Genomic DNA, 21,875 nt, shown 5'->3' with positions numbered 1-21,875 from the left:
GAAGAATTTCCTCCTAACGTCTAATCTAACTTAAAGGCATTCCTTTCATAGATAGTTGTAGATTGATCAACTAATCACATGGAGTCTTTGGCTATGGTCTCTGGGGCTTTTGTGTATATTTGCCTCAATTCTGTGTCTGTTCATACCATCTGGTCTCTTTTTTTTTTCTCCGCATGATTCTATGTTTTGTTTTGTTTTGTTTGTTTCTCCAGCTTGTGCAACACAAAAAGTCTAAACTAATTGTACTGATCTTGCTCTTTCTAATCTTCTATAAGAGAAAAGGTTCCTTCCCCTTTAGATGCATTTAGGATTAAACTCAGTCAAATCAAAGGGGTTGACACAGGTCTGGTCCCTGCGATGTTCATCTCAGCAATGACACGTTTACAACCAGCAGTAACCCTCAAAATATGTCCATATCTGAATAGTTGCAGCACTAGCTGTGCTCGTAGTAAAATTAAACACCCTTCGTTTTTGCTGAAATGTTTTTCCCATCCTACCAGGGGACCAAAGCCCAGGCCTTACTATGCACAGTCAGTGTGTTTGATTTTGGGGTCTTCCACCAGTGAGGAAGAAATGTCAAAACTACAGAAAAGCAGAACTGCTTTGTGTTACAAGCACAAAGTAAGCGTTAGGTCATTGTGTTCATAGTTTTGCTCCCTCCAACATATTTTCTACCATGTCTTGTGGAAAAAGGGCTCAAGCAATGACTGTTCTTGTGGGAGATAATACCACAGGACAGTAGATCTTTTTGACAAAGTGTTTTTCCCCCGATGTTCAGTTCATATTTTCCATTATTGAATTCCATCCCATTACTCTCGCTTTAACCATTTGTATCAGCTTAATTCTCTTTCTTCCACAATGTTTGTATCTTTATAGATGACTGCATCTCTCTTCTGTCATCACTGATCCGGCCAGCACATATTTATGTATTAGACCACTTTCAGTCTTTCCCGTAAGCAGTTCCTCCTTCCACCTGTGCACGAGATGATAATCTAGTCTGCAGGTGCAGAGAACTGGGGGAGTTCTGTGCTGACAAGGCAAGTGTTGGCCTATCCCTTAAACACTGGAGTCAATACACGGGCTGAGGGAGAGAAAATCAGACCAAACCATTGCATGTCCTGTATTCTATCTTTTTTTTAATGTCTTCTTATAAATTTTGCAGTTTGTTGGCATCCTTAAAGGTTGCATGTTTAGAAATACGTGAGTTAATCTGGTACCTTAAATGTAGTGTCTCTTTAGTGCTGTATGCAGAAGAACTAGCAGTTTGACTGAAAAGATCTTCCTGTACAGATTGTGGCCCCAGATCTACAGCTTATTTCAGCAAATATTTTTGATCCTATTAATGTTGGTAAGACTAGTCACCTATCTAAAGTTAAACCTGTAGGAATCTTCACTGCTGACTTGGAAATAACAAGTCCTTTTGGGTCAAAAAAGGGAGTAGTTTCTGATCAGTCACTTAGATTTCCCATTTATTAATAACTAAAGGAATTGCAAATATGCGCATGTTTTCACATGTAGGGCTTTCTGATGACTTGGATAGGGGATGTTGCACCAGTCTACACGCGGATTCATCATTTCTTGGTTTAGTTGCTATTTTATGAGAATAAGAAATCCCATGATCTATTTAGATGATGTATGGCATACTCTGGATACCACAAATCACAGAATTAGTGATAATATGGTTGCAAATCCCTATCCATAGCATCCTCCATTAATTCATCCTCAAATGCAATCACTTGCAACACAAATAACCAGTAAGAATTCGCTTTCCCAGCCCTCCCAATAGCTCTCTGGGGCTACTCCAAAGAAAATGACTGTTAATTAAATTTCAACTATTTTGTATTCTGTTTAAAGATACGAGCAATAAAGAAGGGAGAGCCTTTTAGACTGTCATATCAGTTCTTACTAAGCAAAAATATCCTGACAGTTTTGAGAACAGAATAGCAGTTGCATATTTTTGCACATTGTGGGAACTCCACAAGTAATCATAGGAGGGTGGGAAACAGTATATGTGAAGATATTTTGCCAGATGGCTCAGCGAGCTGGACACACTCATCTATGAAAACCTTCCTGACAGAGGACTTATCTCCTACAATAAGTTTAGACTTGATTCCCTTGCTAAATTCAAGTTATAACCAGACATAATTGTTTTATGCTGTTTTATAAAATATGAAGGTCCAGATGAGGAAATGAAGCCTAAATTATATGAAGGTTTTAAAGTATCGTAGTGATCAGGCTAGGATATAGAAGAACTGAATCCTTACAGCCTAATGTGGGGCAAGCAAAAAGCAGGAGGGAAGCAGCATGGACCTACTGAGGGTGATCACTATCTCCACAGCAACATAAACACGAACATTTGTGTGCATTTCTTCCACTGCCAAGGGACTGTAGGTATTATCCTCAAATAATTGCTGCTTGCTTATTAGGAGCCTAGTAGTGGAAGAGCCCTCCTGGGTAAGTCAGGTTCCCTGCTGATGTATTTACTACAGATTACCCTTTCTGTGAGCTGGGCAAGCTATTAAACAAAACTAGCGATTTTGTTTGCCCCGTTATTCTACCTGGAAATCTGTCTCCAAACTTCATGTCTTAAAACTTTCTTTTAATCCCCAGCCTAAATTTAATGTTGGACTGTTTATTCTTGTGCCAACATTGTCCTTCAATTAAACAGCCCTTCCCCTTTCCTGGTGTTCTCTGTGGGTATGCATAGGAAATAGTTGTATCATCTCTCAAGCCATATTTCATTTGGATTGTTACAAAACCAATTCACAGTCTTTTTGTTTACTTTTGTTGATCTTGAACATGGGTGATGAGATTTGAACACAACATTCTCTTGAAAAATCCCGTTGCTTCTGCAGGAATGACTCAGGTGGTGTACCTAAGCCTTACCTCACCTCGCCACATTTCCCTCCTGTGTAGATGCCAGCACCTTACAATACATCATCCTGAAATCTGTATGCACAGACTTCCCTCAGCTGTTTCCAGCCTAGGAGCACCTACTTCCTAGTAGAAGACCTTGTTTTGTGATGTAGTGTTTTGTTTAATATATTTAACCTCACATCAAGCTCAGTTCCTACTGTATGATATCTTAAGCTCTTATCCTAGAATTGCACTCCTCACAGCTTGGTCCGTGTCCCTTCCACTGAACATTCACCCTTCAGGAATCAATGATCTGATGTGGAAGCTAGCCATTACACATGTGGTGTGACTTTTGTTGTGTAGAGTAGTCTCATTGCTTAACCTCATGGATTGTGTATTAATGACGGAATGCCATGTTCTTCCTGTCATTCTGTGTTTTGCTGGCATACCTGCTTCCTTTGTTGAAATAGGGCATTCAGCTTTCATAACAACTGGTTTTCCTCTGCTGCATCCATTGCATATGCTAGACCTCTTGATTCCTTCTAGTTTTCAGCTCCTTAAAGTGCTCTTACTCTGTTACTCAAAGTAGGACAAGCATTCTCTTCTTGCTTCTTTTTTTATAAGGGTAGTTTGCATGGGAAAATTTCTAGGGATTTCTGAATAGCAGCAGATCTACCTCTTGTTCTGCATCATTCATACAAAATTTTGTAGATGTCCAAACCTCAACAGACATTGCTAGATTTGAACTGATGGAAGGGAAAATATTTCCTGTGAGAGAAAGATGACTTGGTGGCCCAGAAAAACACTATACAGATCAGGGGAAAATACAGTATTCTACTGACCAAATCAAACCCACAGAAATGACTGCAGGTCATTGTTTTGTTGTTTTTCTTTTGCATTCAGAAAGATACTCTACCTTCCAATCCATTTATGATTGAAAACAAGCCTTTAACTAGAGGACAGAGACTGGTATGTTCTGTAGAACACCACTTTTGTTTACTGGAAACGGCTTTTAACTCCTAATGCTAAGGAGAACCTGGTATAAGCAGGGTTATTGGAGGTGCTTAGAAATATTTTCTCTTCTTGTCACTGAAGGTGTGCTCAAATGTGTGTTTGTAGCTAGCTTCTATTATTGTAGCAATTCAGATATGCATCACCTAGTCTGTTCTGCATGCTGTTGATTTTAATTACTTTACTTGCTACAGTGGCACAATCCAGTGAAATCAGAGTTGGAATATATTGTAGGGGAGTATCCAACATGCTCACTACATCTCACTCTTAATGACAAACTGAGGGATAGATAGTTTCTGAGAACAATAGTCTAATTATTAACTCTCCACTCTTGCAGTGGGCGTAGTCCAGTGCCTTGTGTTTACTGCACTGTTTATTTTTGATACTTACTAGTGGAAGCTGTATATTTTTTCTGGGCCATAATGCTTTTTATATCTTACTACTTCATTGGGATTTACTTACGGTAGTAGACAGTGTGCTGTATGCAGAATCCAGCCCTTAGGTTTTTGGTTTTGTTTTTGTTTATTTAAGTGTAATCTTTACACTCTAATGCTGGAATATTTCAGTCACTAGATAATATGTCTGCTAGGTAGATTGCTAGTGTGGAAGTCAATTCTCTATAGAGGGGGAACAAATCTATGGATGAAATCTGTTAAGCAGCATTTATCTCTACCCTTTGGATGCTTGGTGCCAATCTGCTGGTAGAGAACAGGTATAAAGTTGAACCAATGGGTTAAGTCAGGTGTATGGCTGCTTTGCATATCTGGGACAGCATAAAATGGCTCGAGGCTGTCTGGTGAACATTTTGGTTCAAGATTTCCGTAAGTGGCAAAACACCTTAATTGTACTCTTGATCTTTAACTGCAGTGAATCTAATAGTTGTTTGCTTGCATGTCAAATCCATTATTACTTAAATATCTGTCTTAACTTGTGTAGCTGCCTTGTATTCATATTAAACAACTGCTTCTAGTGAAAACAAGAGGAAGGAATAAGATAGCCCTCAGCTATTTCTTAAACATTTCATAAACTGGAAAAAAATCACATTTTCCAGGTTACTTTTATGTACAATGTAATGATTTTTTTCACTGTATCTCCATAATTGCACTCTTTGAATTAGTTCTCTAATGAACCAGTTGATGATTAAATGGCAGTTCCTGTGGTCATTAACACAGGTTTTAAAGCCTGTATATTTTACTTGGGTGGAAATTTAAAATTGATGTAACATGAGAGTGCAAGTTGTGAGATCAGAATGTACTCTGTATTCACTTAATAATTTTGCGCATCCCATGCATACTTTGATGAAGTATCGATCAAACACTTTTTTCTGCAGACTTTTAAGGGCTCAGATGTTCACTTTTTTCTTTCTTTTCAACAGATATAAGCTTACCAAAATCAGCAACAATATGTTACACAGCTGCATTGCTCAAAGCCAGAGCTGTCTCTGACAAGTAAGTGCATAAGAACCTCTCCAACAAAATTCCTGATTTAACTCAAGATTTCTCTTAGGTGATCTGCTGAGCCCACACCCTAACAATCTGCTGGGTTAGCAGGAGAATTCAGTCCTGCAGTAAATTCACAAAATTAATTTATATCTAAGAAGAAAAATTGCAGTGATCAAACATTGCAGTTCAAATATTACGGAAGAAGAAAAGAGAAATAGCCTAAATTCAATTCTTTTTTCATATTTATGTATACTATCTGGGTGAGCTTTGGCTTCCTAGCTAGTATAATGAAGGTGTAACTAAAAGATCCTGTAACGTATACTGTCTGGGGGAGCCTTGGCTTCCTAGGTAGTATAAAGAAGATTCAACTGAAAGGTGGTGTGTGGCTCAACCTCTTCAACTTTATATAAACCTGACCTCAAAAAGGTAATAAATGCATGCGGATACACTGGTAACAATGTCATTTTACAAATGCTGTGAGAAGACTGCTTAAATAGTGGCAGGTGGATTTAGCATTACCATGTCAGGGATTCTGAGAGGTAGATAATTTCATATTTTTAGACACACAAATATCTGCTCATTCCTGTTATGCCTATCTCTTGGGTCTCAACCTTCCAAGGTGCTGAGCACATCTACTTGATATCTGTGGACTTGAGGGCGCTGGCCCACTCCAAAAAGGTGCTCAGCTCCTTGTGAGATGGAGCCCAAAGATCCCAGTTCTGCTCTCAGATGCTTTTACACAAATCCCAGGCAGGAGTTGTGTCCGTGCACCTGAGGGTCAAATGCCTCCCTAAAGTTGGAAAGCAAGTAGAGTGGAAAGCCGTTTTCTTGACTGACATCCTGACAGTTTTTGCTTTTAAAGTGTATGTACACATCAAGATCTAAGTAATTTTCTTTCATTCTTTTTATCCTGTAGATCGCCAGTACCTACTGCAACATCTTTCCTCCCTACACAGCGACTCCAGCTTGGGAGGGCAGGGCTAAGGTTGTCACAGCTTTCCCTGTGGTGTCTGCCTGCCAAGTACAGCTCTGGAGTTAGCCGTGGGGTGTGAGGTGAGAAAGAGATTGCATGGTCTGGTTTTTCATTCACTGGGGCAGATGAATTGCCCGCAGTTTGGGCATGCTACCCTCAATGGTGCTGCGGCCAGTAGACCACCCGCTACTGCTGCTGCATCGTGCTTCCATCCCAGCCTGGCCCAGGGGCATTGGGTTGGGAACCTCCCTCAAACCTCCCCAAACCTGTTTTTAATAGAAACCCTCCAACGATTATTTGGCATTGGGTTTTTTTACTTTTATTTTTTTCTGCAACTTCAGCCTTGAATATGCCCCTTAGAAAGGTATCTAGAGCAAATTTAGATTAGTGACAGAGAAAGATCTGACTGAACTGACTTCCTGCCTTGACTAGATGCAAACATGCTTTCCACTTCTGCTGGGATTTTCATTGGCCTTCACGTAATAGATCACTTAGAGTTTCCACTTACTATGGAAGTTTGGAGAGCATAGGAAATTGACTCAGTTTGGTTACATGGGCCCATGATCTAGATTCTTTTTCTGCCTTTTTCTTACTAGCATTTCTGACCTAATGTGTTTGTTCCTTTGCTTTTCTAGATTTTCTCCAGAGGCTGCCTCAAGGCGAGGGCTGAGTACTGCAGAGATGAATGCAGTAGAAGCTATTCACAGAGCAGTAGAATTTAATCCACATGTGCCAAAAGTGAGTATGGAGAAAGCACTGTCGTAGCTGTAGAACTGCTGAGGTCCTAACTCCTGTTTTGTTTTGTTTTGTTTTGTTGGTATTTGATTATCACGTGAAGTTGTAGAAAGGGGAGCAAACAATGGGAGGGCAAAGAGGCTGATAAATAGTCTCTACAGTTTTTTTCTTCTGGTATTTCACATAAAGTGTCTTCTACTCTGGACCTCAAAACTTGAAATTTTAGCTAAAGTTAGTCCTCTGTGTGACTAACAATTGCATACTGCATTGTCGTAGTATTTACCACCAAATGCTATGCTGCAGGACAGAACTATATATAGGGACAGATTATTCTTTGCACAATAGCCATAAAGTATCTTCTAGTTTAAAGTAGCATATTCTCTTTGTTTTGATGACTACATAAAAGAATATGGTTTTGATATGCCATACAAAGAAACTTAGATTTGGAGTTCATAGTATGCTTCAAACAAGTTGCATTAGTAATCCTTATGCAGCACTCTGTCATCAAGCTCTGAGAACACATAGCTCAGAGATGAAGAATCACTGAGAACTACAAAGATCAGTAAGAAAAGCGATTTATGTTTTAATTCCCTAATCCTCTCCCGAGATGTGTATCTCAGCAGCAAGAATCTTGCCCATGGCTACTGAAGGCTAATTTATTATTTTCTCACCTGCAGTCTGTAAGTTCACTGTAAAGGCAAATTAGAAGGCAGATGCTTTTTGGCCCATAGAGATCTGCCTCTGAACCTCACCCTGCAAACCTCCTTTGGACCAGTGTTGCCCTGTGAAAGCAACCAGCCTTTGCTGGAGAGTGGAAGGCTTGTGTGTGTTTAAATGTACGGAGACTGTTCATTAGCTAGGATTGAACACCAAGTCTGGTCAAGGTAAACTCAAAACTTCTCCCTTGTGTACGCATGTATTTCAGAAAGTTTGTTCCCATGCATTTCAGGAATTAAGTATTCTTTCTGTGAGATATATCTGTTATGCCATCCACTAAATAGCATGATTTAGCTATCTGAAAGATAGGCTGTTTAATAAAATTGTCTAGACTTCCTTGACAAACAGTAGCAAGAAGGAACTATGTTAGACATCTCTAGACAGACTTTTCCTCTGAGGTGCTTCTTTCTGCGTTGACTATGAAAGGAGCAACTATTTTCCATTAAAAGCCTGATTTTTAGACTAGATTTAGGTGAGATGAGTCCCTTTGTGTTGTTAGCTGATCTTCTACTTTTGTGGCAAGCTGTACAATGAAAATATTTAAATTTGGTTCCAAAACTGCTCTTGGATATCCTATGAAATTCTGTTTATCCTCTTCCATCCCAATGATTCTTGAACCAACACAGCCATTGGTACTCTCTTCTACCTGGCTGTTTGTTTGCCTCTCTAATCCAGTCTTGTTCTGGATGAACTTTTTCAAATTCTTACTGAAGCCCAGTTAAAACATTATATCCTCGTTTAAAAAAAATAGATAACTTGCCAAGCAAAGATGTCAATTTAGTCTGTCATGAGCTCTCCTTGGTAGCCTACTTACCTCCATGCCTTTGATCATTCTTTCCTTCAAAATCTTTTTTAACAGATTGTGTACTAATAAATCCACATTAATATACATTATTTCCCTCCTTTAAATACGTGGTACTCCATTTACTATTCTCATTACTGGATCACTTGATTTTGAATGGGGATCTTCCTCTTTCAAGTTTGTAGTGCAAGTCTGACAGTTTCTGGGGCCAGTTCTTTCATTGCTCAGGGGTGGGGAGACAATTGGCTGCAATGGTTTCCACTTCTGAATACTCTTTTAAGGTCCATCCTGCTGTTGCCCCATGCTCAACACTACCATGAAACTAAGGCTAAATCTTTAATTACTACCTTTTTTTTTTGTTCTTTTTCTGTTCGTAGTTAAGAGCCTTCTTTTCTTTGACTTGATTTCCATTGCAAAATCTAATTTACTGTAAATTGTGGCAGTTGCCCCTGTAATCTCTGCACTTCCAGACCTTCAAGATGCTGCTTTGCTTGCAGATCGTTGCTTCTATTCATTGTTTGTGACCCTTGTCTCACTCACCAACTCCTGTTTAGGTGACTGTTCAATAAAAGGCTGAAATTCCCTTTCCAACAAGCATCCCCCATGTGTGAAATGCAAATTTCATGTTATTTTCTGTACTATTAATTTAATAGAAGTCCAGTCCACATATAAGTTCCTCAGTCTAGTTCACATTGTTAATTGATTCCTTCAGTTTGAATTTCACAGGCTGTCATTCTGAAATTAAAAATCTTTGTGAAAAGTATGGATTACCAGGATAATGAGGTACTAATGGGAGCAGACTTTGTTGTGTTTTTTTTTGTTGTTGTTCTTATTTTGACATTAAAACAGCGTAACCAGTTTTAATACAGACTAATATACAGCTCTGCTGATTTTGCACTCATATTCTCTTTGCTATTAGCTAAAGGCTATAAAGGTAGCAATAACATATCCGTGATTATAATTTTATGCAGAGTATGCATATTACACCTCAATTTCTGGTCAATTATGATTGAAGTCTCTAGAAACAGAGATAAGCTGTAGCAAGCAGCTAAAAAGAAATCACAAGAAATTGAACAGTGCCACAATGCTAATATGTCTTCAAAGCTTCTTTAGCATTTTAACGCTAACGAGTCTCTTGTTCTGACTGAGGAAGAAATAAATTATGATGTTGACATATTACTGAAAGCATTTGCAAAGTTCTCAGCAGAAGCCTTGAAAGGACCTACGTTATTAAGGAGGAAAAAAATTAAATGGTTCAATATATTTATGGTTTGTCTCAAAAGGAGATTTTCCATTTTCAGTGTGATCATTAAAATTCATCACATAAAAAAGATTATTACTAGAAATGCATTTTTGAGACATTTAACGGGAAACAGCAGATTTTTGTTAATGAGATTCTGAGATGAGGAGAGAGCATGGAACACAATTTGCAGAGAGGTGTTGCTGAGCTAGGCTTAGAAACAAAGGGAGACTGGGTCTGCCTTTGACCTGTTAGAGGTCGGTGTAAAACAACCATTAGACTCCTACAGCGCTGATGATTTTCTCTAGGAGATGTACGGCCAGACCAGTCCAGTGTTCCATAATGATACTGCAGAGGTCAGATTTTCCTTCTTACGCTTTATTTCAAATGTAATTTGAAGATGTAGGAACACTTATTTAAGAAGGAACAGTCTGAAAGTCCCAGATTCTCATCTTTACGTAGAGATGAGAAACCCTGTAAAAACACCTGTCTTCCACATGGGAGCCAGTGTGTACGCATGGTTCTGGGCATTCTCTCTGTGTTTATGTCATGTGAAGATGTAGGCAAAAGAAAATGAAAAAGCAGTTACTCTTACACTGAAAAAGTTTTCTAATAACTAAGTAGATTTCTTACTCATCACAAGCAAAATGAATTTTGAATGCAAAAGGGCTGATCATCCTGTATAAAGGAGGAGGGAAACAGAAAAGGCTAGTAAGCAATCTGGCTTTGGAATTTTGTTTACTAATTTTTTAGTTATTAATTGAATTTGCTTAGTGTAAGTAAATGGACAAAATCAGAATTCTTCTCTAGAGGATATGGGAATTCTTGAGCACTGATAGTGAAAAGCAAACATTCAGATGTTGGCTGGTTTCTGTGGGGTGCACCCAATTCCATTGATTCTGGATGACTCCACATTTATTTTGTGTCCACACAAAAATGCCTCTTACAGAGACCTACTAAGGCTGGTAATCTTTCTTCAGGCAGCCACCTTTCCAGCAATTAATCTTCTTTTGACACAGGGCTCTTCTTCCATTTCTTATAGTATGTTTCGATGACAGTTTTCCTCCCAGAGATCAGTCCATTAAGCCTCAGTTACAGGTGATAAATTGTCATTGCTTTTGAATTATGCTGGAGACAAGATGTGACACGTGGAGGAACCAGAACTAGGTTTTAGTGAACAAAGACAATACAGAGCTCCGTGCATTTTGCCAAATCTATCCAGAAAGCTGGGCAGCTGAGCTGGCTGTGCTGTTTCTGGAAGCTCAGCTATGTAGTGTAAGGCCAGCTTAGGTATGTCAGCAGTGATTTCTTTCTTGACTGCAGTGAAAATTGAACTATTGTCCAACTGATGATGATTTCTCATTCTGAAGACATCTTACCTGTAATCAAAAGGTATCTGTGCTTGAAAGCCACTTAATTTTTTAAGCTGTACCAGAAAAATGTCTGATAGAAGGTATTACATCTGTCTACAGAGTTTGTCTTGTTTATGTTGCTGAGACAACTCAGCTACAGCAAACTGCAGTTCTATACCTTGGCAGAGATTGGCTTTGTAAAGAGAAAGCAGGTGACCAGGCAGAATATTTTCAGGCTTCTTTTTAGTAGAAGAAAAGCATACCAGTGGCAGATGTAAGTCAGCAGTACAGCAGGAAAGAGAACAAAGCAAAGAGCTGTGAGTTCCACTAAGAGAAGAATCACACCAAATTGTATCGCTTGTTTGTGGCCATTTGCCTGATTTTTTTTCAAGCCATCTCTTTCTTAAACGAGATTCTATTCTATTCTATTCTAAGGTCTGGTCTACCTTTGTGTTAGTATAGCATCAGGCACTGTAGAGTGTTTGTCCCAAGGAAATGTGCTGACACTGGCAACGTGCTGCTCAAAAATTTAAGAGTTAAACAACGGCAAAAAAGTTTTTATCGCCACAGTTGGGGTATCATTGTATTCCAGAGGGTTTTTTATGGAAAAGAGAGTAGTACATCCTCGGTCATGGAGAGTACATAGGTCATGGAGCATATGAAAAAGTATGTACGTATGCACGGAAGACTTCATCAGTATTATTTATATGTTATTGTTGGAGCTTCCCCGCTTCTTTGCAATGTAACTATCTCAAGTTAATGCTGATAAAATACCACAGCTGTGTCTAAGATGTTCCTCAATTGCGGAACACCCTTTCTGAATCGATTTGCAAGGCTTCCTCTTCTCAAACTCACCCTGAAAAGCGCACCCCTCCCACCCAAATCTTTTCTGTAGTTTATAAGGCACAAACATTTTTAAGTTCAGTAAAGTCAGAGGGACAGATTGTGGTCCTTATATCTAATTGTTAAAATTTAGCCAGATGTGTGCCCTGCACACAGTTGTCTGGGGTGGCTATGTAAGCAGGGGGCTGAACTGATGTAAAGAGGGTACCTGCTGAACTTCACTGCAATTCATTCAGACTGTAAATATTGATGATACTTTAAGAAATGCCACATTTGTGAGTAAACTGTTTCTTAAAAAATTATAACCAACCATTAACTTGAACACTTTTAAAGATTTACCTGTTCTCCCTTTCATTCTTTCTCATTTCATTCTTATCTTCTTTGTTGTAATTTATTTTATAATGAGAACTGTGTCTCTGAACGCTCCTGTGGTTTCTAGTAAGTTGTAGTTGCTAATAGAAACAAATAATGCAAACAAATTTATATACCAGATGGGAAAGGAATCCGTCCCGCACACCCCATGATATCGCAGAGAAACTGTTCCAGACATGTTTAAGAGAGCTTTTAGCTGCTCACTGAGACAGTGATTTGTTTTGTATCTCCAGCAAAAAGGCCAACCTTGTTAATTACCATCAATCCAATGAGACCTTGTAGTGTGACCTACAGTTGGCTTCTCTGGGCATGCAGAATCCAGTATTTTGGAACTTTGCTTTAAGCTTGTGCTGCTCATCCCACCGGGAGGAAGAGTTCCTGTTCAAACAGTGTTAAATTCTGATGTTCTGGCCTGGAGGGGATGCTGTCACAGGTGCAGTGACTATTGCCTGTGAGCAATCTGAGCTGTAATTTCAGAGGTAAGACGCAGAACTGAGGGAAAACCTTCCTGAGATTAGTTGATGTATTTTATAATGGGGCACTGAAGTAGTTCATTAATTTGGAATGTTAAAAGCACTCCCAGCAGAGGAGAAGTAGTAGGCAGAGTGCTGTCAGTATTATGAAAGAAATAATATGTATTCAATCAATTCAAGTAAGAGAAATATAAACTCCCCGTATTACACTGCATGTACACAATGAAGTGCTTGTACAGCACTTATCACACTGTTTGCACCTATAGGCATTATAACAACAACAATAACACTCTTGCAAGTTTCCATTGTCATTCTCCAAATGCTCATTAAAAGGTACATTCCCACGTATGTCCAGAGTGGCTGTAGCTCATGATTTTTGTTATTAAAATATCAAGTAGCCAGCCCAGAAGCCTTCTGTGGAAGTACATGCTGTTCCCCTTGTAACTCCTAAAAGGCAGTTTTTTGTCAGGAAGAAGTATGGGATGAGGGAAGAGAAAGTCCACGAAACAAACAAACAAAAAACAACACAAAATTCAAACCAACACAGTGCAGTGGAGAAGGGCTGGGTGAGCTATCTGCTGGTGACAGTAATAGTTGGGCAACTTTGGTATTCACTCGTACCTTAATCACAGCTAGATTAGTCTGGCTGAAATTTTCTAGATTGTCTTCCCCAAGCTGATCCCTTTTTTAAAGGAAAATGATAACCCCATAGTGGTGGTGGTGGTGTGTATTACTTCCTGTTCTAGATAAACCTCTTCATTTGTCATTGAAAAACAAGTGCAGGTGGAGATGTGCAGGGCTTGCCACCTCCATTTCCTCCCTGATGAACAACTCTTTGCTTACTATAGCTATTTAGCCTGTTACTTGACTTCCCTTGCACAGGAACCGTGCTTGGGTTCAGAGCCCTGTCAGGATGACAGAAAGCCCCTCCCTGTCTTCCCTCTATATTCAAAGTATTGAAAAGGTGATGAACTTTTATCGCTTTAAATGTAGGATCATGGTTGTGCACACACGGCAGACAGTATATTGAGAGGTACAGGCGAATAAGGAATCTCTCAGGAGGTGTTGGTTGTTCTCTTGTAAAGCCAGCTGGAGTTCACAGTGCTATGAATTTCGCTGGTATGCTAGGATCTTATGTCTATATTAGTCCTGTAAGAACAAGTCTGTGCTCTGGACTGAGGCCTTTGGAAATTAGGTATAAACAGCCAATTTCCCACCCTGTAGTCTTTGATGTTAAAGAGAAGACTGACTGTCTCGTGTAGCATCTTTGATTTAAGTGCAATAGCAGCAACTTGGGAACCAAAATCAAATGTCTTTGGCTTGTCAAGAGCTGGAGATTTTTGTTGCATGTTGAAGTCCATCAGGATTGTGATTCACATGGTAAATTGGCAGCTGATTGGGCAGATTTTGAAGAAAAATTTATTTCATTTAATTTCATTTGACTGGAATTTGCCTGTTTCTCCAGTAAAAAATGTTTGTGGGGACTGTGTTCATCACAGTGACAATCTGCTAGAAACCCAGCAGATTTCTGAGACTCGGTCCTGTCTGTCAAGTACCTGGGAGGCAGTAGCCTGCAGTCACCCAAAAAATGGAGCCTGCCTTGGCTGTGCTATCTGCAAGCAGACCCCGAGTTCTCTGAGGAAATCTCCAGGAAGGTGGAAGGGCTCTCAGGGCCCTTGAATTCTCTTTGAAAATACAGCAACACAGGAATAGATGTCATATTCTAGGATATCAGATTCATTCATTTTCACGGACTGCCATATCCCTCCTTCATAGTAATCAAGCTCAGCCTTCAGCTAGGTACCTTTTGGGTACCCATTTCTGCTCTATAGGTAGGTTAAACAAACGGAAGCTTTCAAGTGTTCTCTCACGCAGCAGGCTTGCCATGTTTTTGCTTAGCTCCGTTGTGTTCCTGTAGAATTTGATCTTTATGTTTCTGGATGTGCCTGATGTACAGAGTGTTCCAGCTGAGGTCTGTCTGGGGCTGGGTACAATCAGCATTCCTGCCGGCAATCCCTCCAGAGTAAATTAGTTGATAGCTTATATGCCCAAAAGGTGGGCCTGGCCTCTGTGCATAGAACAAAAACGATTACAAGGCCTGAATGAGACTTGAGCCATCCGTCAACTTTGTGTGAGCCGTCCTGAATGTCACCAAGCCATATTACGGGCATCTTGTTTGGGAAAGTGTGGCTGTGATAGAGTAATGAGGGAGGATTGTCTCCCGTTTTTGACCCAAGGAACTTTTAAGAATAGTTTTGTCTTTCTGAAACTGAGAAAAATGAAGACTGAAAAGGTAGTTGTAAAACAACTGAGTGAGGGCTAAGAACGATTTGCAAGTGTCAAGGCACATCCTACCATCAGGTATTTCCACTTGATTTGTTTTTAATCACTGCTAACAAGCAATACATAAGAATCAAAAGAACATGTTTTCATCTTAATGCTCCTAGAGATAGGACATCCCTTCCTGTTCTTTCTTTCCCTACAGATAGTGACATGGCTTTTTTTCCCCTTTGACTGAAATATTTAAGTATTGAGAACTTCTCACTTATTTTTGCAAAAAATACAGAAGCGAGAGGTATGTTCTAAATGAACAGAACAGGTAGCAAGCAGTCTGCATCTCGCACAACCATATTCCATTCTGTTTAATGGGTAGGACCTGGGCTTTTAAAGGGGTGACCAATTCATACAGGCAGTGAACAAGAACATTCCCTATATCTCTGTAAGCTTGGCAGCTCCCTTGTCAGGTCTTTATTCCATTCTTCCTGCCACTCTTAATCCCCCATCAGACCGTCCTGCCTACTAGATTGCAGCTTCCTCCACTAATCCACCTGCTCCACAGATCTTCTAATTTTTCTGAATGGCTTTAGAGAAAATCCAATATCACATGTTACTCCCACTGCTAATTCATTTTTTTTCTCCTGCAGTGACCTGCATCAGAAACACGGGTGATTTTTCTTTCCCTTTGAATTACTTATCTGTTTCCTGGTGTTGTCAGTTCTCTGCTCTGACCTTGGTCTTTTCAATCCCCTACCTGTTTGTCTAGCTCCTTCCAGGCGTCCTCTGGCCGAAGGGATGACTAGTTCTAGGATGCCCTCCAGGACATTGTGCCACTTGATTCTCCTTCCTCTTGGGCCTTTCCTCTTCCTTTCTCCAAGGATGATTTTGAATCCTCATTTGTTTCTTTCCCTCTCTCTTTGTTCCTCTTTCACGCATCGCTGAGCCAGCGTGCAAGTCTCCCATTTGCAAAAATCGGTATTTGGCGAGCCAAGAGGGTACCATCACTCACACCTCTCTGTCACCTTTGATGGGTCACAGTGACCTTCTGGCAAGTGCCTGCACTCGTTTTTTGTCAGTCCTTAATTCTGCAGCCCTCCTTCTTCCCAACCAAAGCAGAGACCAACATGTAGGCACAGAGACTGATCTAAAGTAGAGGGGCTGCGTGCTTATTCTCTTTTTGCTGGTGATTGTCCATAACTTTCTTTTGTACCCTCTTTAATTTCACCAAACTGTTGTCCTCCCTATCTAAAATCTGCAGTCTTTTCTTATCTTTGACTCTATTTTTTTTTCCACTCCAAAAAAGCCAGCCTCTTAGTAAATATTGTAGATTTTTTTCCAGTAGTTTCACATCCTTATACTTCTGTTCCAGTGGCTGAAAGAGCCGTCTTCTCTCCCTCCTTCACCTGCAGTCATCCTCCTTTCTGACAACAGTAGCAATCTCCTGTAACTCATCCAAAGCCCATGGACCATGTGCTGTGTGACCCACGTGCTACCCGTAGCCGCTTGTATGAAATAGCCGAGCGGGCAGAGCGTTTGCCCTTGGGCATCCTGGAGGAGAGCAACAGTTTCCCTATGCAATTGAAGCAAAATTAGTGCTCAGCTGGGAAGTGTTGTACGTGGTGGAGGAGAGCTGGCAGACAGGAGTTGATTCAGCAGCCTGTGACTTCTGTCTGTCATCCCTTTCCTCGTAAAGCTTCCCAACAAGGGATGTATCCTCCCCTGTCCATTTATCTTTCCCCTTCACTAACAGGACGAAGTAACACCAATGCTGAGGCAACGTCTGCTGGTCTGGTAGTGGTCTAACTCATGGGCTGGGGAATAAGGAAAGATCCCCTGCTTGAATAACGTTCAGGACCTCTGTCTTCTCCTGTGGCATGAACCCTCAGTGTGTTTCAGTCACCTGCTGCTATAGGGGATGCACTAACTGGGAGAGTTGTTTGTGGGTTTGGCCAGTGGTGTTTTTCGTTTTCATGCCATTTTCAATAAATATTTTGAGTAGCAATCTTAAATATCAAGTACTTTTTTTTCTTTTGTGTGGAAATCTGATATTTGTTACATTTTGTAAACCTTATTTCTTTGTAAATAGTTGGTAGCCACTTAGGTGGCTGCCAGCCCTGCATGTTTACAGACCTCGTACCCTGTGGATGGTAATGCAGTAAAGCTACCTGTGTGCAGCCTATGACTATGTGCGTCGAACTGCTTAATGTCGTCTTCATTTCATTATGAACATTTCTAATTAAAAAGCTCTTGTAATTAGAGTCTCTCTCCTACTTTGAGCTTTTTTTTCCTTCCCCTTTGATAAGAGAGGCATTTCAGTTTGAAATTCTCCATGGTCCTCCTGTTGCAAGTGAAGAGCAAAACATTAACCATCTGTCAGCGTATCTTAGTGTTTGGGAATCATTCCGTAATTATCTTCCAGTGCAGTTGCTGATGTTACGCATCTGATGAAACACTTATGAAACAAAATGCTTTAGGGAAATAGACCTTTCAGTATGCATTGTAGAATCGCAGGAAGCTTTTTGTGTTTTTTATTACTCCTGAAATAATTGTACTCTGCTTTTTTATTGCAGTATCTACTAGAAATGAAAAGCTTAATTCTGCCCCCTGAACATATTCTGAAGAGAGGGGACAGTGAAGCAATAGCATATGCTTTCTTTCATCTTCAACACTGGAAAAGGGTAGAGGGAGCATTGAATCTCTTACACTGTACATGGGAAGGCAGTAAGTAATTCTTTTTCTTACAAAGAAGCTAATCAAATATTTTTTATTGAATGTCATGAGAAAATGAGAGATTTTTGTGAAGTATAGCATGTGGAATTTTTGGAGGTCAGTTATATCCTCACTAGCACTGAACTATTTGAAATGTGTAGTATAAAGCAAGACAGTATTTTATTTTATTTTATTTTATTTTATTTATTTATTTATCTTGCATTGACAAGCTGGAGTGAATCCAGTGGAGGACCACTAGAATGCTTGGGAAGCTGGAATATGCGATGTAGGAAAAGACACTGGGGGAGCTGGTTTTATCCATCTTGGAAAAGACTTCTGGTGGGTGTAAGGGGGATTCAGCTGCTGTCTTCAGACACCCAGTAGAAAGAAAATATGTAAGACAGAGCCAGAGTCTTCTCAGAAGGGCACAACAAAAAGACAAGAGGCAATAAACACAAGTTGCAGCATGAGAAGTTCAATCTAGACATGAGAAAAATATTTTCAGAATGAAAGTGGTGATGCATTGGAACAGGTTGCTGATAGGTGGTGAGATCACCATCCCTGGAGCTTCTCAGAGCTCAACTGGACGTGGCCCTGAGAAGCCAGATCTAACTTGGAAAGGTGACCCTGCTTTGAGTAGGAGGTTGGAGTGTATGATCTCCAAAGATCATATATTAACCCTTCACATCTAAATTATCTTATCCTGTCTTTGATGTGTCCTTTTCAGGTTCCAAGGAATTAAGAATGACTATTTAGAAAAAGCCCTTGTGGCCTTTTTTATGATGATTTTTTCTTTCTGTAATCCAGTCCATTTTTTTCTGCACTGCTTTCTTCTGCTTCCTTTCAGCCTTTTCATATGTTACCATACCACCATTTTTTTTCGTTCCTCCATTTGCTCTTCTCACTTAGGTTTGTTAGAAAAGGTACAGGTTGTCATTATGATAATTCCTACAGAAAGGAACTTACCACTTGAAACACAACTTAAAAGTGACTTACTGTCTCAGTCACTGTATTAAATGACCTGAACTTGCCTAATCTGCAGTATATGTTTCCTGAGGAAACAATGGCTTTATTTCTAGGTGTACAGAACACCTTGCTTGGTAATTGTAGTACCATAGCCATTTGGGGTTTTCTCTCTCTCCTACCTTCTTGCTTTTTTCTTGTGATTTCTTCCAGTCTATTATTTTCTCTGTCATAGCTTTCTTTCAGTGGTTTGTCTTTCTATAGTATTTCTTCTTTTCCAGATGCTTGCAGAAGTCCTTTAGCCCAAGGCCTCATTATATGCCATCATTATGGAGCAGTATTTTGGAGAGAATCCCGAATAGATCTTCTTTTGCTTTGTCAGGCTGGGGAGTCCTTAAGGGGCTGTTTCCAAGACCAGCTTTTGGCACTGGAGGCTGGCTGCACTGCAGTCATCCTGCCAACTAGGAAATGTAGTCATCTGTGCCTGAAGGCAATGTGGGGCATTCCCATCTAACTACATGAATCGATTCCTCTTTTTATTACCCCCCACAGCAAGCTGAATATGTAATTCATTAGGAAATATTTGTACATTATCCTGTAAGATGTTAATGACTGTTGTGTAACCTGTAAAGAAAACTCTGTAATTCATTTTGCACGGCAGTTTCAGAGAGAGATGAACTGTGTGCAGTGGTCCTCAGGAACTTTTTTCAGATTTTCCTCAAGCACGGATAGCCATGGGATTTAATGGTTTCACTAGAATTTAGTCTAATAATTATAACTTCTGGTCCATATCTTAGTATGGGTAACATTCTTTAAGGATATAGGAAGCTATTTATATTGCTGTTATTTCCTTTACTTGATAAAGGTTTCCTTAGCATCTCTGCCTAATTGTAAGTTAAATCCAGTGGATACATAACAGAGAAAATAAATTTAATTAAATGCTATTTCATACCAACTGTCTGCCATATGTGGTCAGTTGCCCTCGTTTTCTTTCATTTATGTGCTTGTCTTTAAATTGTGCTGTTCTGTCAGTGCACTTAAAATACCCACAAGCCTCAGTTTAGCAGGTTGTACGTAGGAAGTTAATGCCCACATAAACATATACTCTTCAGTTGTAACCCTGTGAGATTTGGGCAGAACCAAGCACTGTGTCTGAGTTAGTCAGTTGCTTGGGTGCACCTTCTGAACGCTTCTGAGGAGAATAAGGTCACTCCTAAGTAAGGTGGCCTCTGACAAAAGTTATCCAGAATTGTCTTTGTGGTGTTTTCAACTCTGAGGTACTTACAGAGTGCTTCGTCTAAATTGTATTCGGCAATTGAGAAAAGTGAGGTTATGAAAATAATGATAATCATCAAACTAGAAAGTTACCTGTTTCCTGCTCCTATCTTTTTTATCAGTCAAAATATAGTTGTATTCATGGTGCAGATCACAGTCCCGAGTGACACCATGTGAAATGTTGCTCTGGGTTGGATTCAGGTGCTCCATACAGAAAGTGTTTCCAAATTTCGTAAGAGTCCGAGGAGCCTGTTCATCACTGTCAGTTTCTAAACGTGCATCATGTTTCCCATTGTTTGCATGAAGAGTAAATACCTACGTGTTCTCAAACGTTATGGTAGCTTTTACGAGTATATGGATCAATGGTGAATTGCCACTGTAGGAGTAGTTTCTGTTTATGCATAAACTGTTTATGTATACACCAGAGTACTTTCTTCTGTGGCTGATAACACTGCTAAATAAACTATCTTGCTGTAAGTACTCCATATTAGGTCACATATTGAAGATGGCTGTTTAAATTCAACAAAACCCATTCTGCCATCTTTAGCGTTACTGTCCCCTTTGATTTCGATTAGAGTCTTAATACTACTGCAGTTTAGGGTAAGACAGAAGAGGCTTGATCATCTGTTTAAATATTAAGCCAAAATTTCAGGAAAAGCTTCTGTTAGTGATTTTGAAGTAATGAGCATTGAACATCCACCCCTCCACATACATTGTTGTACGGACACTCAAGGTTGTTGCACGTGAGGATCACACAAGGCTTGGTTTGTTGGATTTTTACTTGGCTTTTTGGGGGCACTATGGAGAGGATGAGGGGATAATATTGGAAGATCTTCACAGCCTGGTCTGTTTTCTAAAACTGCTGGAAATTAAGGGTCCTTAAGGGCTGACAGGTGGTACCACTGGCAGCACTAGGACTGCCTCTTGGGTAACAAATGTGGGGCTGAAAGCTCTGATGCTCCTCTGCCACGTGCTGACTTTGATGCTCTTGCAATGTTTGTCAACAGTAAGTACATGTATTTCAGTAGGTCTAATGAAGCCCTAAGGAGCACTGTTATACTGAGTATGTAGTTGAGGTTCATGGAGTTAAAAACAACTTCCCTAACATTCTCCTAGTTAGTGTCAGAACAAGAATTCTGGTTTTCTGCTCCCTCTGAGCAGTACCTGATTCAGGGTCACTCTAGCGGGTCACTTCAACTCTGGGTTTCACTTTGTCTCCAAGGCTGCAGATGAATGTCATGTTGAAGCAGAGAGCCAGGAGGAAGAAAAGCCACCTTTTTTTTTTTTTTTCTCAAGAATGAGTATAAACAGATCTTTAGAGCAGAAGCTTGTTGAATGAGCTTGCATTTTCTGTCATGAGACTCCCTTGCCATCAATGGAAGGGAATAGATACTGGTTCCTCCAAGCTGCTGTAGACATCTAGGTTAGAGTGAGATGCTTCCAACTGCCCAATTCTTCCCACTGACTGTGAGTGTAGACAACTAGTGTGAATGGAGACATCTTGATGGTAGTTGTTCCTGTTTCTCGAAGTAAGTTTCTCTATCCTTCTCGCAGTTGTCTAAAACCTCCTAACTGGCTCTGAGGTAAGAATAGCTCTATCGGGAAGCACCATACGTATCAGATCAGTGGAAAACACAGAATACATCCTGAAGTTCATGATGATAGCTGATGGATGAGATACTCACTGCTTTAGACTGATGCAAATCTCCAGAGGAAAGGAGGAGCAGCAAGATTTCTGAAAGTGTGCTTCCAAGACTGTAGATACTTGAATTTCCTGGTCCCTTCAGCAAATGCTCACTAGCAAGCCATTTTTTGACCTCTGTGGCCTCAATTGC

At 40.0% G+C, this 21,875-nt stretch overlaps 1 protein-coding gene across 5 annotated transcripts in view; it reads left to right on the top strand.

The window, feature by feature from the left end:
• ST7 (suppression of tumorigenicity 7) overlaps positions 1-21,875 on the top strand; it is a 145,853-nt gene that overhangs the window by 110,971 nt on the left and 13,007 nt on the right. For all 5 annotated transcript variants that reach the window (XM_080591447.1, XM_080591446.1, XM_080591448.1 and 2 more), the window contains exons 10-12: positions 5,243-5,315; positions 6,918-7,020; positions 17,664-17,814. In XM_080591447.1, the coding sequence (XP_080447573.1) occupies positions 5,243-5,315; positions 6,918-7,020; positions 17,664-17,814 (327 nt within the window). The remainder of the gene's footprint in view (positions 1-5,242; positions 5,316-6,917; positions 7,021-17,663; positions 17,815-21,875) is intronic.

The sequence above is a fragment of the Anser brachyrhynchus genome (genome assembly GCF_964034855.1).
Source record: "Anser brachyrhynchus genome assembly, chromosome: 1".
Lineage (NCBI taxonomy): Eukaryota > Metazoa > Chordata > Aves > Anseriformes > Anatidae > Anser > Anser brachyrhynchus.
This window is presented reverse-complemented; position numbering and strand designations above follow the sequence as displayed.